We start from the raw sequence: 18,939 nt of genomic DNA on the forward strand, positions 1-18,939 counted from the left end.
TCTCTCTCTGCCTTCTTGCTGCTTGGCCCCAGATTTGGGCATAGATCGGGAAACAGATGGCAGAATACGGTAACTAAAACCCCAGCTTTCTGGCCAGAGTACCAAGAAGGGAAAGGCCAATGAACTGGAAAGTACAAGAGAAAACAGAGAGGGAGGGTCTCAGGAAAGTAACTCCATGAAGTTGTTTATGAACGTCCGGGCTAACCCCTGAGCTGTGCATGCGTGCATCTGATTCTAACCAGCATAACAAGGACTTTGAAAACTGAGCTAAGGAACAGACCATGGCCTGAGTCCCAGGCTGGACGCTGGGTGGCACACTCAGAAGGCACACCTGAATAGGTTTTGAGAATGGAACTGGCTTTGAAACCACAACCCATAGAAGACTGGTCAGAACTTGCTACCTAAATCCAACCTGGTTGATTATCTGGTAAAACAAAAACACTAACATTCTCTCCTACATTTAACTAAGACCTCAGGTTTCATAACATAATATTCAAAATATCCAAAATTAACCATTACATGAAGAACCAAGAAAATCTTGACTTGCATGGGAAAGACAATCAAGAGATGCCAGTGCTGAAATGATGCAGATGTTGGAATGATCTGACAGACTCTGAAGTAGCTGTTATAAAAATGCTTCTGAAGTAAGGGCAGACACTGTTACGATGAATGGAAAGACAGAAGGTGTTAACCATTAACCCCCTGCCACACCAAAAAAATAAAAAGCTATAAAGAAGCACCAAATGGCAATATAAGAAAAAATACAACAACCCAGAATTTAAAAACTCAACTGAATGGGCTCGATAACAGAATGGAAATGGCAGAGGAAAAAGCATCAGTGAACTTGAAAATAAAGCAATAGAAACCAATCAATCTGAATAACAAAAGAAAAAAAGATTAAAAAAGTTAAACAGAGCCTCAGTGACTTGTGGGACAATACCAGAAGGTTTACCATCTGTATCATTTAGACTCCCAGAAAAAGTAGAGTGCAGTACAGAGAAATATTTGATGAAATAATGGCTACAAAATCCCCAAATTTGGTATCCAAGTGGGGTTTATCCTGGAGATGGAAGGTTCAACATTAAAAAACTTAGTCCATGTGATCTACCATGTGAACTGTCAAAAGAAAAACTAATGATCATGTCAATTGATGAAGAAAAAGCATCTGACAAAATTCAACATTTACTCGTGATAAAAAACAACAACAACAACAACAAAAAACCTCTCAGCAAGCTTAGGTGTGAACTTCTTCAACCTGATATGGAGCATCTACAAAAAGCCTACAGCAAATATCATACTTGATGGTAAAAGACTGCCCACCCCTAAGATCAGGAGCCACTGCTGAAAGTCCTTGCCAGTGCAGTAAGGCAAGAAAAAGAAATAAAAGTATATGGATTGGAAAGGAAGAAATAAAATTAAGCCTCCTCATAGATGACATGATTGCCTATGTAGAAAATCCCAAGGAATCTACAAAAACAAAAAATAAAAACAAAACAACCCTCCTAGAACTAATAACTGAGTTTAGCACAATGACAGAATATAAGACCAAAACACAAAAATTAATTGTATTTCTGTATACAGGCAATGAACAATTGAAAATCAAAGTTTAAAAAAATCATTTATAGTATCCCTCAAACCAAGATACTTATGCATAAATCTAATGAAATGTGTAGGATCTCTGTATCTGTATGTTGATGCTTGTTCCTCTCCCACTTTTTCTTCCCTGTTTACCCAACTGTTGAAACTGTGACCTAGGAATCTCCTTGATTCTTCCTCTTTCTCACCCTTTTCCACCCTTTTTTAAATCTGTTTTTTAAAAGATTCTATTTCTTTAGAGAGAGGGGAAGGGAGAGAGAAAAAGAGGGAGAGAAATATGGATGTACGAGTAAAGCGTTGATCAGTTGCCTCTCGCACACCCCCAACCCAAGACCTGGCCGGCAGCCCAGGCTGTGCACTGATGGGGAGTCAAACTGGCAGCCTTTCGATTTGTGCCTCGCCGGTGTGGCACTCAGCCCAGCGAGCCACACCAGCCAGGGCTTCACTTTTTTTTTTTTTTTTTTACAGTGTGTCCTTGTCCAGCCACTTCTTTCTAGCACTGCTATCCAAGTTACCATCCTCTCTCCCTTAGACAAGGGAGCATTTATTCTAACTGGTCTTTCTGTGCTCATTAGTTGCCTCCCAGCAGTCCATTCTCCACTGTAGCCAGAGTAATCTTTAGAAATATAAATCAGATCATATCTCGTCTGCACTGAAATCTTTCCAGTGACTTCATGGTGCACTTAAAGGGAATCCAGACTCTGACATGCAGGGCCCTGCTCGCTGGTTCCTGCTCCAGTTTCTCTCTACTTATCTCTGCACATTAGTCCACTTGCCCCTCATTGACCTGAAGCCACAATGGCACGCCTGCTGTTCCCTGAGTGTGCCAGGTCTCTTTCTGCTGCAGGGCCTTTGTATGCGTGGTTTTCCTCTACCTAGACTTCCTCCTGCTTTGCCTGACTGTCACCAGTTTCTGTTCACATGTCACCTCTGCAGGAAGGCCTTCCCAGACCACTTTATCTAAAGTCATCTACTCTTTTGACACCTAGTCCTTCTCTAGGAACGTATGTCTTTATTCCTTGTAAGCACTCATCCTTCCTTCAGATCATCAGTCTTCCCCCTAGAATGCAGGCTTCATTTGGCCAGAGACCTTGCCTGTCTCGTTCATCACTGTGTCCCCAGCACTGAAAACAGTACTTGGCATATAATAGATACCCTGTAAATGTTTGTTGAATGAAGAGTTGAAAAGTAGAAACAAAAATGTCCATCACTTAATGGATATGTAAGGATTGCATCAATAGCAGTGCATCCATCTAGTGAAATACCATGCAGCCCCTGAAAATATTGATGCAGTTTTATTTTCATCGACAAAGAAGATGTTGAGGATATTGTTGAGTGAACAATACAGACATAATGACATATTGAGTCTGTATGTAAGTAAAATTATATATGCACATTCACACATGTATTTATGGAAAGAGACTTCTGAGAAGATACTCATGAAAATGTTTGTAGCAATTAACTTTTTTGGGGGGGGGATTTTTTAAAAAGATTTTATTTATTTTCAGAGAGGGAAGAGAGGGAGAAAGAAAGAGAGAGAGAAACATCAATGTGCAGTTGCTGGGGGCCGTGGCCTGCAACCCAGGCATGTGCCCTGACTGGGAATTGAACCTGCGACACTTTGGTTCACAGCCCATGCTCAATCCACTGAGCTATGCCAGCCAGGGCCAGCAATTAACTTTTGATGAGAGTTTAAAATAGTTCTCACTTCATTCTTTGTTTTTTACATTTTGATTTATACAGTAAGCATGTGTTGCTCCTGTAACTGGGGAACACAAAGTTATTTTTGCTTGGAGAGAGGGACGCATTTCTGTTTCATGTAATAATTGCTTGGTGGTTATTTATACTTGTGTACCTACTAGGTGGTGAGGTCCATGAAGCTTAAGGTACAGACTGCAGAGTGAACTGTTTTTTTCTATTTCCAGCCCAGCTGTTCTTTTGCCATGCTTTCCTCATAGTCCTCCGGCAGGACGCCCTGGCATGGTGCGGACACACTTGATATCATGAATCAAACTGGACTCACTGTGTGCCCAGCTCTAGATATCTGCTGTTTTCCCAGGGCAGAGGGGAAATTGGTACATGATCGCTTTGCCTTCGCTGGGATGGGGCTTCTCTTTGCCACTGGAGGCTGCACTGTCCCCTGGCCCCCAGCAGCGCCACACTGCAGAGGGGCTGTGCTGCTCGGAGGGAGGGCTGACAGTTACAGGGGGCGCTCTCCCCGCCCCACCCGTGCCAACCTACATCCATTTGAAGTTGGATTTCTGTTTATGAACCTCCAAGTTATTTTACTGGGTCACTTAATTTAGTCCAGGTCAGTGAATTTATGTCTGTTTATTTTATAAAACTGCTTTTCCTATTTTAGTTTGTCTTTGATTAATTGATCCTACATTATGATTTATTTCTCTGACTCAAGATGATGTGGGAGCTGTTTGCACTTTGGCCAGCCCCTCTCAGCCTCTGTGGACTCCCATAATTCATGTGTGGGCTCGGCTAGGGCCTTTTGACACCACCCTTGGGTGGGGGATGGGAGATAAATAGTAGTTCATTGCTCTCACAGCAGCTGCTCTCCTAATATGAGGGTCTCATTTTTGCCTTCCTCTGAGAGTCACTGGCATAACATGATGAAGTTTCAGAGTCAGACCTGGGCCAGATCAACAACATCCCAGCTAGTCCACTTACTGATTGGGAATATTGGGCACATTATTTGCTCATCCCTAAGTCTCTGTTTCCTCATCTGTAAAAAGGAACTGATACTTACCTCATAGGGTTGTGAGGTCTAAATTGAGAGTGGAGGTGAAGGTGCTGAGGGCAGCATGAGTACACAGTAGATGCTCAATAAACAGCAGTTCCCCATCTGTAGTTGTCACCAACTTCCTCCTCCACGCAAACTGTGACATGTGTTGCTCGTGTTCAGTGTAGCCCGTGACTTTTTTTGGAGACTGTGCAGTGCCACTTCTTCAGAAACGAGGGCCCTGTTTTGGTTAAGATGGGTCCTCATTTCATCTACCCTTATGCCTTCTGCACTTTGTAACTCATCACAGCTTGGAGGCTGCGGCCAGAGACCCCTTTCAGGAAGATCTGGCAGCAGGGCTTCTCCTCCTGTGTGGTCGGAGTTTTCTTGCTCAATGGCCTGTCCTGCCTTTTGTGTGTTCTAATATAAAGCACTGCAGTTTTCTGATAGAATGAAGTCCGTAATTTTATCCATATACTAAACTTTATGTACCTCAGTAATGGTCCTCAGACTTGTCTTCATATGAAATACCCATTGCTCTCAACAGCAGTGGTTATTTAATGAGCATCTCTCTGTGCAAAAGCGTAGTGACAGCTGACTGGAATTTGTGGTGGTTCTTTAGAATGAAAAAAGGAAGGGGACCTCCTGAGACCCATAATGCCAGTAGCACATTTGGCTCACAGTGTGCTCCTGTAATCCCTGAAATTCCACTTTGGGACTCAGTGGCATGGAGGTGGACCTAGAGTAGGATGGGGGCCTCAGGGAACTCGCAGGGAGGTGTCCTTTCAGGCTTGCATGGAGTCTCACTGCAGTACGGTGCTCCCAGTTGTTGACATGTGAGCGTGTGGATAGAAAGTGATAACCTTCGTGCACCAGGCTGTGATAATCAGGAGAGGACTTAGGGTTATCTGAATAGGGCACTGTGGAAACATTTACAATTTTCTCTACATTGTAGAATTATGATGAGCAAAGTGAAATGCAGAGTTTTACAGAGTATATTAAATGTTGAACAAAAACCAGCTTATGTCAATGTTCATAAATTTTTATTCCTCACATGTGGTCAGTTTTCATAAATGTTCCATATATGCTTGAAAAGAATGTGCATTCTTTACTTTTTGGATGTAAGGTGCTCTATGTATCAGTTAGTTCAAATTTATTAATTGTTCTGTTTAAATCTGAACTCTCACTGATGTCGTGAGCCTGAGTTTTCAGTCTCTATGTGTTTCCACTGTGATGACAGGAGACCCACTGTGTGTTTCTTGTAATTCTGTCAATTCTGCTTATGTACAGGGAAGTTTCATTGTTAGGTGCATACACACTTGAGCTTATGGCCTCCTTTAATTTATGTCCAGTTTCTGAATCTTCTAGGAATTTATATGACTTAGAACACCAATTTATCCCTTTGAAATGGCAGTGGAAGAGTTAATGATTGATTTCAAAGACTTTAGGTGTCTGAAAGAGCACTCTCTGCACTTACAGGTTTGACTCGGTGCAGGTGCAGAAGGAGAAGAGCAGAGATTTGCATCATTGAGGCCACTTCCCATCTGGAGCCAGGCAAAGGACACACATGTGTTCCTCCATCAGAGGGTTTTGCACTGCCCGGCTTTCCAGCCTGGGCGAGGCAGGAAGCCTGAGCCACCAGACTAAACATTTCTCCTTCACTGTGCAGCTGCAGGCTTGCTGCTTTGCCACCTGGGAGGAGAGTCCCCAGGTGCTGGGGAGCCAATGTGCACATGAGCATACCCTCAGGTGTCTGGTTCACTTGGGAGTCCAAGAGTCTTCTGTTCTTATTACAGAGTTGGGATCAGTGGACTGCCAGGGAGACCCAGGCTTGACTGCGAGCCTCCCCAGTGGTGAATTGTCCCTGAGAGTTGGTACACTCAGATAGCATTTCCATTGTACAAGCTGAATTCACAGGCAACTTGAAGGACATGTTTGTATACCGTGAGATGCTGTGGGATCCGCAGCCTTGCCCAAACCCAAGCGGCAGAAGCTCTGCACCTGCACTCACAGAGCATCGTGCTCTGCCTTCCTGATTGCGTTCTGTTCTAGTTTACATTTCCTATAGGTTTGGTTCCCTGCTCGGTGGGGACGCTGTGAGGAACTGTTTGTGACCATGAGGCATATTCAGTAACAGCTTATGAATGAGAGTGGGGTGCTCGTCAGCCGGGACCCCTGCCTGCATTGGAGATGGGGCAGTCAGCGGTTACTGAGGAGCCTCAGGAAGTCTTGGTGGAGAAGGTTAGATTGTAGGCTTTTATAAATGACAGGAAGGAATTACCTTGGAAAATTTGGAGTCCTCAAAAGGGAGCCCCAAAGTAAAAGCTAGAAACTGAAATGAGGGAAGAGTGCCTAAGGAAAGCTGGGCAGGCCCTCCACAGGCAGGTGACTGCAAAGTGATCTGGGAGCCAGGAAGGGTCAGAGCAGGGGAAGCTCTGGAGCACAGGGTGCTCAGGCTAGCGACCCGGAGGGGCAGCTGCCACTGCCACCATTGCTGCTACCGCTAACATTGCCCCCTCGTGATAAGGGGCGGAGGAAGGCCAAGAACCCAGGACTAATTATTAGGAAGCTACTTATTAGGCTCCCTTGGTCATTTGGTTATTCCTTATATTCTTCCATTTATTTGGCAGTTATGGGCACCCATTCCAGGCCAGTCCCTAATTAGGTGCTAGAGAAACAGATAACATATGTAGTGAGGGTTGTTTAATTGTGAGCAACAGGAACTGACCCTGGCTAACTCAGAAAAAGGAGTTTACTGGAAGGACATGAGTACCTACGGAATCAAGAGCCACACAGCTGGCCCACAGAAAGGACACGAAGGGCAGTGCCTGGAACCTGGGGGCCGGCGAGTCGTCATCTCTTCAGCTCACTGTTTTCTCCCCAGTGTCGCTTAGCTTAAGAAAGGAAGAGTCTAGACAACCCGGCGTTGCCCAGTCTCTACGGCAAAACCCAGGTCAGTCTCACCACTTGCCAGCAATGATAGAAAAGCAGTTCCTTGAAAGAAATTTAAGGGGCTTATTTCTGAAATGAGGGAAAAAAACAGCAGATGCGGAGTACAGGCTCATGAGCAACCAATGGCAGAAATGCATTAAGTTCTGTATGTTTGGTGACGAGCATGGAGGAGGGGGCACTTAGGCTGACAGCTGAGATCAGAGAAGGTGTCATTCATTCACTATTCTTTTCACGTGGCAAGCACAGCGTTACTGATGACGCCTGAGTAGAACCGCTAGTCCCATGGAGGAGAGACACTAGTCAAATAACCTGACAAATGTATGATTCCCAACTGGAACCTAAGGGCTCTGAGAGCAAGTCAGGACATGTTGAAGGAATGTGTGAGAGGCGGCAGTCTAAAAAGGAGGAACAAGGAATGCTCTCCTATAAGAATATGTTTTAACTAGAGTGTAGTGAGCAGGAATTATCCAAATAAAGAGGTGAGAACACATTCCAGGTAGAAAAAAATCAGTTTCTCAGAAAAAGTCCTGTTGAGAGAGCTCGTGGCTTATTCCAGGAATGGAAATAAGGCCAGAATGGCCCAAACAGGGAGGACAGGGGAGACGGTACAAAGTAGGAATGGAAAGGTGGGCAGAGTCCTAATCACAAAGGTGCTTGTGGCACTACAGAAATATCGGATTTGGCCTTGGTGACAGCTGTAATATATCTTGGGGATGAGTGGGTGTTTGCCAAGTCAGCAAGGGCAGTGAGGGTTTCCAGGATGACAGGAATGCTGCCTGCAACGGCTGTCAGGCATAAAGGCTGCCTGGACAGGAGTGGCCAGAGGTGCGGCTGGGAAGGCAGGTTAGAGGCATTAAGAGGTAGCTGCATTTTCTGAGTAGCAACGAAAACTAGCAAAAGCAGTGACCATGGTATAGGGAGGAGGATCTGTATTTAGAAATGAGACAGGGTACACCAAAAAATTCTTTCTTGGAGAACTGGATGATGATGGTATTATGAAGCAAAACAAAACCAGAAACGGCTCAGGGACAGGGTGAAGATAAGTCTGATTTGCAGTGTTTGGGGTGTTGAGGTGACTGTGGGTCATTTAGAAGCAATGTGTGGGAATAACCAATGCAAAAGGGGTGGGAGTGATGTCTTAGGTGAGGGGAAATCATGTACAAAGGCCTGAAGGGGGGTAAAGAGACTTTGGAGTAGAAGAGAATAGTTCAGTCTGGTGGAGCACAGAGTATGGCAGGGCAGGGTAAGGGCAATGCAGAGGCTCAGAAAGTAAATTCGGAATGATTGCTGTAGGTCGTATCATGAAGGACCTTGGAAATCAAGAGTCTGGGATTCATTCTAAGAACAATAGGGACCATTCAAAGGCTTTAAGCAAAGTTATGACATAACCATCTTTACCCTATAAGAAGATAGCTCCGATTACACCATGGGGTTGGTTAAAAAAAGACAAGACAGGAGGCAGGCAGAGGTGGTAGGAGGCTGTTACTGTCATCAAGGCAGGAGGTGAAGAACAGTAGAAATGGAAAAAAAGCAGATTTGAAATCCATTGAGGAGATGATACTAAAAGGACATGGTAATTAAGAAAGAAGCAGGAGTCAGGGAATCCTCTCAGGTTTCAAGCTTGGGCAGCTGGATGACTAATGGTACCATTTGTAAGGTAGGGAATACTGGGGAAGAACCAGGTTCTGTGTGTGTGAGGGTGGTGAAGATGACTTTGTGGGGTGGCCTGCGTTTTAGGTGTCTGTGGGACATGGCATGGCGGATGGGGGTGCTGGGCATGCAAGTCTGGAGCTCAGGAAAGAGAGTTGGGCAGGAACGAGAGACTTAGTTTGGGTACAATGGAAAGATCATTGAATAGTTTAGTAAAGCTAAATTGAATAGTTGAACAAAGTGAAGTCTAGACTGGATAAGGAAGAAGATGAAGCAAGAAGGAGAAACAGCTAAAAACAGACAAAATACATGAACAAAGTTTTTTCAGACACTGAATGATAGGTGTCACAGGACACCGATCTCTGAAAGATGGGAAACAAATAAGGTTAGCTCTGTAATCACCCATGCTCGCGGCCTGGGCAGAGTTTCCAGACTATAGCACGGGGAAGAACCCAGACAGAACCCAAGAGAGTCTTAAGAGGAAACAAGAGTTGAGAATTTGAGACTGAAGCAGCCAGAACTCAGAGGCAGCACACCAGAGGGGAGAGCACTGCACACAGAGAGAGCTCTGGAGAGCTGTCGAAGGTCCCCACGGGCTCAGCTGGCCAGCGCATCCATGTGCAGAAGCAACTGGAAGCCAGAGAAAGAACCACTGGGAAGCAACAGGCAGAGCCATCCCCACAACAGCCCACACAGCTGGGAAGTGGAGGAAAACATCACAGTGCATGGGGCATCGCATAGCAAACTCAGAAGGGCATTAGTGCCTTAGCTGTGGGCAAAATTAGGTGCAAATTAGTCCTACAGTACAGTTCACTTTTGCCTCTAACTCCAATCTTACAAAGCTTAAAAGCAAGCCTTGAAAGGATCAAACTGTTCCCAAGTAATTTAATTGCACTTCATAAATTCTTAGGGAATGCACAAATAACCTGCATGCAACCAGGTAAAATTCACATGGCTGGCATCTAATCAAGAATAGCCAGGCAATTCAGAGAAGCATAAAAATACAACCCATAACGAAAAGAAAAACCAGTCCATAGAAGCAGGCCTAGAGATAACACAAGTGATATAGTTAGTAGACAAAGACATTAAGTCACATTTCATATCTTCAAGAAGGTAGAAGTATGAGAACATTAAGAAAAGACATAAAAGATATAAAAACCCTAGCGATGAAAACATAAGATGAAAAATATACTGAATGGATCAACAGCACATTAGACACTGCAGAAGAAAAAGTGGTGAACTGAACGATATATTAATAGAAATTACCCAAATTGAAATTCAGAGTGAAAAATTACTGAAAAAAAAATGATCAGAGCAACAGGAAGTGGTGGGACTTCAGGCAGCTTAATACATACCTAATGGGAGCCCATGAAAGAAATGAAAAGACAGAAAAATTGAAGAAATAATACCCCCCCAAAATTCAAATTTGGTTAAGCTGTGAACCCACGGGTCCAAGAAGCTCAGTGAACTACACCACCATGAGCACGCCCCCTCACTGCCCACAGGTGCTTGGCATTTGAGAGAAAAAGCAGCCTTCTTGGAGAGCTGTGGGAAAAGCCAGGTCTCGCCGGGCAGCACCAGGCTTCAGGTCTGTTGGGAGGTATAGAGGGAGGTAAGCCAGGTGGTTGGAATGGGGGTTCTGAAGGTATTCTGAGAAACATTTGAAGAGGAGATTGGACAGGGAAGAAAAGCCTGGCAGTGGAATGAGGATGAGAGAGGAAAAAGTCCACTGACCAGTTTAACTGTGGTTATACCCGTTATACCTGGGAGATTCGGCTCGCTCTAGTTTTCCAGAGCCTTCCTCCTGTTCCCGAGAGGCCTTTGTTCAGGGCAGCACATCCTTTCTCCTGGTAAACGCCCTTCTCATCACATGTGTCATGCGGAAGCATACTTTTTTATAAGCCCCGTCTCCTCCATCACTGAGTCGAACAGGTGTGAGGAGCCTGATGTAAGCTGGACCATTCCTACCTGCCCCGGGAAGTTTTGCTGTTAGGAGCAGAGAGGTCAGAGTCCTGTTCTCTTCTCAGTGGCAAAGCTGAAGACGTGTGCCTGCAAGCTGCGGGCTCCACATTTCCCAGCTCAGGAAGAAAGCTGGTTGGGAGAGAGCAGTTAGTGGGGGAAGGCCCGATGGCATCCCAGTCGCTTTCGGTCATCCCTGAAGCCCTCTCTGCACCCTGGCCCTTCCCACATGTTGGCTATGTGAGCCATTAAATTGCCCTATTTGTCTAAGTTAGTACAGCCACTGTACAGCATGTGGACACACTGGTGCATAGGCAGACGCCTTCATTTGTCTCCCTCTGTCCCCTCAAACTGTTTTCAGTGTGGGAAGTCCAGAGAATTATTTATTGATACCTCCGAGGTAATAAAAATCTCATGGTCACATTGAGTCACCAGTTCCAAAATTAGAGTGTCCAGCCTTATGTAATAGCGATAGTGTAGCATTTGGGTAGACTAATTTGATTTGTATTTATGAACATCGTGACCAAATAATCTTGATGACAATCAGCAGATATTTACTGGCCATCTACTGTGCGCAGCCTCAAAACAAAATGCTCCCAGCCCGCGTGAGCTTCCAGCCCAAGACAGAGCTTACCCGTTGTCAGCCCGCCAGCTGCATCAGCCCACGGGCATAGTGTGTGAGCCTCCTGATCTTGAAAGTTTTCCTTGCATCTATTGCCAGTACTTACAAAGATTTTACCTTAAGAGATCCAGGTTCTTGGCTTTGGAAAAATCAGATGTGGCGTTGCTCGGCCCGCGTCGCTGCCTGGCAGAGTTGGCTGCCAGCTGGGGCTGCTGGAGCCCGCCCTTCAACAGGGCGTGCAGCTTCCCGTGGAGCCGTTTCCTGCAGCCCCGTGTCCACTGTTGTCGCTGAGCCACACGGTTGCCTTTCCGTAAAGAATAAAGTGGAATATTTCTGATATCCTGGTGTCCTAACAAAAGAGAGAAAACAGACCAAGAGAACCATGGAAGGGATATAATTTCTTTAGAAATATAAAGTGTTCTTGCACGTTCAATTTGCAATTAGTGTGCGTGCATGTGTAAAACAAAATATTAGATGCCATTGGAAAATAAACCACAATTATAATAATGATTACTACACAGAAAATATGTGGTTAAAAAAGACACTTCAACAACTTGTTTTTAATGCAGCCAAAATAAATGGCGTGAGCTGCTGTGGGCGGGTATTACCTTCCCCCACTTCCCTCATTTATCTGCGTTCTTCCTTGGCCCCTGACGTTTGAGTTGGCAGCAGGGAGAAAACACTTTCTGGCCTCTCTGGAAGGAGTCGACCGAACTGTGGATTCTTCCTGCACCCAAGGTGTCCACGAGGGCGCAGCCAGGTCTAAGGAGCAGTAGCAGGATAGTTGCCCAAAGGTTATGGCCACCTGCAGGGAAAAGCGACAGGTGTTTGTCCAGTTAATGAGATTTGCTTTTTCACGGACTGCTGCAATAGGGTTGTTGAAATTGAAAGAGTGTTAAACTTTGAAAGTAACATTTTGCAAATTTTGTTTTTCATTTATGTTTTCAACTGAAGCCTTTTTTTGTTTTTCTTACTGGTTTTCATAAGTTCCTGATATTATTAAGCAAAGCTTCTCACCTTTTTACTTGAGTAAGAGTAAAACCAGAATTACTTTGAAGAAGGGCTTTCACTTGCTAAAGTGTGTTTGTTCTCTTGGGAGGCAAGCCTGCTGTCGAGTTAGGTGTCCTAGTCAGCATCTTCAGTTTTAAGAAGAGGAACTATTCTCTCACCGCAGCTTAGCTGCCCACAGAAGCACACAGGTCTGGCCTTAACGGGGCTCGAGAATGACTCTGGGGGTACCTGTCACTATGTGTAACTTCCCGTTCTTGCTCTTTCACTGCTTACTGGAGGCCGGGTTCCTCAAAAGCTTTGCCGTCTCGCCTTTTCCATTTGGCTGTTTGGTTTTCGTATTTGGTTTTCTCCTCAGGTTCAGTCAGGCCGGGTGAGAGGTTCACTTACAGACCACCTTATTTTGGTGAAGCTGTTCTGAACACACACACTGCAGTCATTGGTCAGAGTTATGGGGAAGCCATTCTGAACACCACACACACACACACACACACACAGCAGTCATTGGTCAGAGCTATAAGAAATAACCCTATGACACATCCTGTCACTTTTTGTTTTACAAATATTTTTGGGGACACTGAAGAAACTTCCGTCAAGTCTTAGTATCAGGAATAGCTACCGTTCTCCTGGATTATTTATAGACACTGTAAACCGTATCAGTGCTTTGCATTTAGTTTCAACTGTGAGAAGTCCTGGGGACAGATCTTCAATCCTCCTCCAGCAAGCAGAGGACCTTAGGACATCTGCTTTTGGTGTTCTCTTCCTGGCTGTGTTTGACTGTTTTTTCCATGCTTACTTACCTTTTGGACCCCACATGTCTTCTTTTCAAAACCTTGCACTTTATACAGTTTTTTAAGAAAACCACTTCAGTTTCCTTTTAGAAGGAGACAAGATATAAAGAACATAAAATATTTGTTATTTATCATTTGGTATAAACATCTTATCAATTTGTTTTTAGATTTTGTTATAAATTTCCTATTCCTTATGTAATCAGATCTATACATTGTTTGTGACTGTCATGTAGGGGATTCTTGCTCTGGATTTGGGGACCCCTTGGCTGCCACATCTTTACCCCCCAGTTGATGTGGCTGATTGATCAAAAATTATGCTTAGAGGAAGCAGAGATAATGTCTGACCCTCTTTTCTGGGTGTCCAGTTTTATGGTTTACTTAATTTTATTTTCAAGTACCACATTTAAGCAGGAAGGCAATTGCAAAACAGCCTAGGCCTGGTTGGCCTAGATGTCCTGCTAAATACCTGGCTTCAACCTGGTCCTTCACAAAACAGACGTCCAGTACGTTTTGTGACTTAAGTTCAGTGTGGCTTATGTATTTGGATCTATTCTTTGAGGCAGTTGTCTGTCCTGATTGTCTAGGTCTGGGGAATGCAATCTGCTAGTGTCAGCAGTGGGTTGCCTTCAGTGACATTTTCTGCTTTCTTTTCTTTTTCAGAGTATGATCGATTGGGCTTCCTCCTGAAGCTGGACTCTAAACTGTGAGTAGAATGAGAAATGTCTTGACTCTCTGACAGAGAAGTCTGTAAGAGCTGGCTTCCAACTTTGAAGGGTCAGCTGTCATCACCCTTGTGGTTGGGGGCGGGGGTTCCCTGCGGCCTCTGCCCTCAGTCTGTCAGCAGCCTGCAGGGGCCTGGAGAGGATGGCATTGTGGCTGCACACATAAGGCCTTAGACTTAGCTGGCACAGCAGCTCATTAGAGAAGGAGCCACTGCAAGGAGTTCGAGGGACAGGAGGCCCCTGGAAGGGCTTCTGCTCCAGAATAGTTGATGGTTGAGTTGCAGCCGGAGGCAGTGGCCTCTCGGAGATGCTCTGCAGCTTGGCATGCAGAGCCTTCTGTGATCAGGCCCCTGTCTTCCCTCATCACCCTCCCACAGGTGAACCCTCTGCTTCCCAATACTTTTGCATTATGTTCATTATCTGTGCCTGAAATTTCCTTCCCTTGCTTGTCCACTAGGAAACTCAAAGACTTCCTCCTTTTACACAAAAATATGTTTTCCTCTAGGCTTCCTGTGCATTTTCTGCCCCGTCAACAATTATCTCATTGTACTATAATTAACCATGTAATGTGTATTAATTTATTAAGAGCACAGGCTCACAGCCAGGCAAAGCTTTGTTCAAATCCCAGATTGCCATTTACCCTCCTTGTGATTTGGGACAAGCTACTTAGCCACTCGGGGTCTCAGTTCTTCTGTAATGTGAGGATAACAATATACCTGCCCCACAGTGTTGTGGTAAGGATTTAGTTGAAATGATTACTTGGCTTTCAAGTAAATGGTATTTAATCCTTCCAGAATCCTTCCTTGTTCTTGCCTTCTCCGTCTCCCTAGAACCTAGACATGCCTGGCACGTGTTTGTTACTGGCTCAGTAACCACTGCCACCTGGCCACAGGGTGGCTGGATGGATGATAGGAGGGTGACTAGATCAGGAAGCCTTGAGATGAGGCTCCGTCCACTCTGTGTGTTCACGCCCTGGGTAGGACCCCTCACAGGGTCAATGTGTGATAAATGGCTGCAAAACCGGCCGTGGCTGTGTTCTGTTGTTAGTCATCTGTGTATACCCAGGACCCCTGTCCTGCATGAGACAGACATGAAAGGTCAGATTGTGTCTCCATTTCCTCTCTTGCGTGAGGCCTTGACCACAGCTGCTTCTGGTGGTGATGGCTGCATGTGTATACAAGACATCAAATCTGGGGCTCTTTGGCTTTCCCACTGAAGTGCCTGGCATCTGGCTTCCTAGCTCTGTTGCCTCATACTGTGAGTTCAGGGGTTGTAATTCTCCCAGATTTCTACATCATGGAGGCAGCTGTGAGGGAAGAATGGTCTGCTCTTCATACCGAGCTAGTAGAGTGATGTCAGCTATGTGTTAACATCCCGGGGAATGGGACTTGATTATGCTAGAAGGCCACAGGCTTCACTTTTAGAAAATTCTAATTTAATGCTTTAGGCAAAAAAAACAAATCAAGTGTAAGCTATATACAAGTGAAATGCCACCCAAAGGGAAGGTGGAGTATTACCGAGTTGAATGACGCTGACGAACAAGACATGTTATGTAGCACACGTTAACTATAGTATTTAAACTGTCTTCCAGAGCGTAACAAAGAGGATTAGGAGGACACTCTCGCCCTGCTGCCCTGGTGGTTGGGTGGCTCTCAGAAGGCTGTCGGGTAGCTTTCTGTTGTGTGCCAGGCTGGCTCTGTGAACCTGTTGAGTCGGCTTGGTCTTGAGCCCAGGGAGCTGGCTTGGCCTCGTTTGGTTTAACTCACAATTTAATGTACAAGATAGAATTTTTCCTTTCTTACTGCAAAGGCTTTTCCAGTCCAATGCTCTCCGCAAAAGAAAGCACAAATACATGGGAAAGGTTTTTACGTGCTTCCAGGGAGAAGTTTCCAAATTAAGGATTCTGTTTTCGAGGGAAGTCTTTCTTTGCTGTGCTGTGTTCTATTTCTGACGTGTAGGAAATGAGTTGAACTTGGATCAGGAAAGCTGGGCTTGAATTCTGCCTCTGCTGCTCAAAATTAAAGGACCTTGGATAATTCGTTTTAGATTTTGGAATCCCAGCTTTTCCTTAGATGTAGATAACGATACCTGCTTCTAAGGTTTTATGAAAATTAAAACAAAGGGTTCTGTAAATTATAAGTATTAAACATAAGAATTTGTTTTCATTTATTTTGATTGGATCCATTTAGCTTCTTAAGTATAAGAATTCATGTTCTGAAAATTTTTCAGCCATTCCTCTTTAAATACTGCCTCTGCCCTACTCTTTCTACTCCTCTCCTGAAACTGATGAAGTGAGACCTTCTCGTTCTAGCCTCCAGGTCTACTATATTTCGTATTTCCATCTTTGATCCCCTCCACATTAAGTTGGAACTGGAACCCCAAAGGACTCTGTAAGGATAAACTAGAACTAAGCCTGCACTGTTTCCGTTCAAAACCTTGTCTTTTAACTGCAGGCTCTGTTGTTTGGTTTGGGGGGGGCAGCGGTTTTTAGAGTTTAGAAACATGGGCTGTGAAGTCAGACATGAATTTTTAAAGCCCAGTTCTACATTTCACTGGCTATAATCTGGAGTGAGTTATTTACCTGCTAAGCCTCAGTTTTAAAGTGGGAGTAATAGTAGTCTCCCGAGGATGAAATTCAGCATGCTCTACTCCCTTATCGGTGTCTGGAAAACTGGGAAGGATATAGCCCCCAAATGCTCACCTCTTGCTCCATGCCCCAGATTTCATTTTTTCATTCATTCATCTACTAAATATTTCTTGAGCACCATGTGCTTTGTAATGGGGATAATACTGAAAATTCTAAGCCATATGGACAGCCCTTCTAAGTTTGATTGGAAAGGATGCCTTGTAAACTAAAATTTCAGTGACTGGAGGAGGAGTACACGAGAACAGCGAGGGAGGGTAGGAGGTAATATTTCTAGATAGCATGAGCAGTGAGCAGGCTTTTGTTTTGTTTTGAAATAAGGTGGCTGGGAGGCGTAAAGGGAGGACAAAGAGGACACGGGATCCTCAGGTGCTCGGGGTATAGAAGAAAGAGCAGCTGCATTGCACAGGGCAGTAGAGAATGTGGTGTTTTCAGGGAGACCAAGGTTTCTGTGGACGCAGGAGGTAGAAGGAACATTTACTGAAGAAACAGAGGATGTGAAGGAACAAAGCTTCAGAGGACACAGTGGGCAATTAGAGTGTTGTGCAGCCGGGAGAGAAGTGGGAGATTGGGCCAGGAAGAGGCACAGAGTGGCCTGAGGATGAGAAAACCGACAAGGGTGTAGCTGAGGGAGTGAACGAGGTATGAGGCCAGTCAGTTGGGAGTGCAAGCTGCCTGAGAATTAACCTTGTAATCCCTTGGGGGTGGGCACTCAGGCTGTGTGGGCACTCAGGTGTGTGTTTCCAGAGCTGATTTAACTAAATGGAGGTTTCATCTGTTTCACCTGGGTGTAGGTAGGTGCTCCATGCTCCAGGTAATCTCTTGTCTGATGTGACAGTAGGGTGTTTGATAGTTGCTGTGTGGGCATTTGCAAACATGGGGACATTAATGCTCAGTCTAATTTCACTAGAAATTGCGTGTGAGATACAAAGATGTGAAAGCTGAAACCAACAACTTTTAGTTCCAAAAGGCTTGTGAAAACCAAGCCAATTATGAAAGGACTATATACATGGGGCAGTCCAAATCATACCCTAAGGCATAGTTTACTGTTTCCAGAACAGCCTGCCAAGTGCCCTGTGGCTGCAAGGGGGAAGGGTTTACTGAGCATGTGTTGCATGCCTAATGCCACAGTAGGTGCTTTCTATGTTCCTTATTCCTCACAATAGCCGCTTAGGTACCTCATTCGGTGTCATGGCTCAAGTATCATTTAAATGCTGGTGACTCCCAAATGCGCAGTTCAAGCCCAGTTCTCTTTCCCCACACTCCAGACTCATTTATCCAATTACCTGCTTTACTTGGATGTGTATTAGGCATCTCACACCAAACATGTCCAGAACCAAACTCCTGATTCAGACCCTCTGCTGCCCAGAATCTTCCCTACCCCAGTAAATGGCAATTGCATCCTTCTAGTTGTTTGGGTCAAAAATCTTAGTATCGTACCTTTGACACCAAACTAATCATCAGCCCTGTTGGCTTTACCTTAAATATCTCCAGATCCAACCACTTGTCTCTACCTCCACTGTGATCCCTCTCTCCAGACAACTGTCATCTCCTACCTCATCATTGCAGCCTAACTGCTTTCCCTGCTTTCATGCTGCCTCCCCCGTGGTCTGCTTCCACACCGCAGCCAAAGCGGTCCTGTTAAAATGCAGGGGAGATCTGGTTACTCTTGTGATCAGAAGTCTCCAATGGCTCTCGTTTCTCTTAGAGTAAGAGCCAGAGTTTTTGCCATGCCCAGCCAAGGCCCAACGTGATCCAGAGCCCTGTTTGCTTACTACTCTCTCCTTGTTTGTTTGATACTGGGCTCCTTGGCGGTGCCTCTTATCCTCCAGGCCTGTTCCTCCCTCAGACTCTTGGCACTTGTGCTATCCTTTGTTTGGGACACTCTTTCCCAAATACCTACAGAGATTGCTCACTCCCTCACCTTTTCAGACTTTAGCTCAAATGTCATCTTTGTAGTGAAGTCTTCATTGCCTTCCCACTTAGAATTATAACCTCATCCTCCATTGGCAGTCCCTGTTCCCCTTACTGTGTCGTTTTTCTCTGGATTCCTTATCACTGTTGCATATCTATGTTTTACTTGTTGATTATCTGTGTCCTACTAAAAGAAGGGCAGAGGGTTGTCTATTTTGTTTACTACTATTTCCTAAAACAGTGCTGAGCACTTAGTGATTGCTTAATACATATTTGTTGAATGAATGAGTGAGTGAATGAATGGGTGGACAACTCTATAAACTAAATGGTATTTAAATGCATTTTAGCCC

At 44.8% G+C, this 18,939-nt stretch overlaps 1 protein-coding gene across 6 annotated transcripts in view; it reads left to right on the plus strand.

Moving 5' to 3' along the window:
• The window catches only part of ST3GAL3 (ST3 beta-galactoside alpha-2,3-sialyltransferase 3), a 176,848-nt gene that overhangs the window by 71,799 nt on the left and 86,110 nt on the right, over nt 1-18,939 (plus strand). For all 6 annotated transcript variants that reach the window (XM_036025911.1, XM_036025909.1, XM_028513277.2 and 3 more), the window contains one exon: nt 13,970-14,012. In XM_036025911.1, the coding sequence (XP_035881804.1) occupies nt 13,970-14,012 (43 nt within the window). The remainder of the gene's footprint in view (nt 1-13,969; nt 14,013-18,939) is intronic.

The sequence above is a fragment of the Phyllostomus discolor genome, chromosome 5, assembly GCF_004126475.2.
Source record: "Phyllostomus discolor isolate MPI-MPIP mPhyDis1 chromosome 5, mPhyDis1.pri.v3, whole genome shotgun sequence".
In the NCBI taxonomy this organism is placed as follows: domain Eukaryota; kingdom Metazoa; phylum Chordata; class Mammalia; order Chiroptera; family Phyllostomidae; genus Phyllostomus; species Phyllostomus discolor.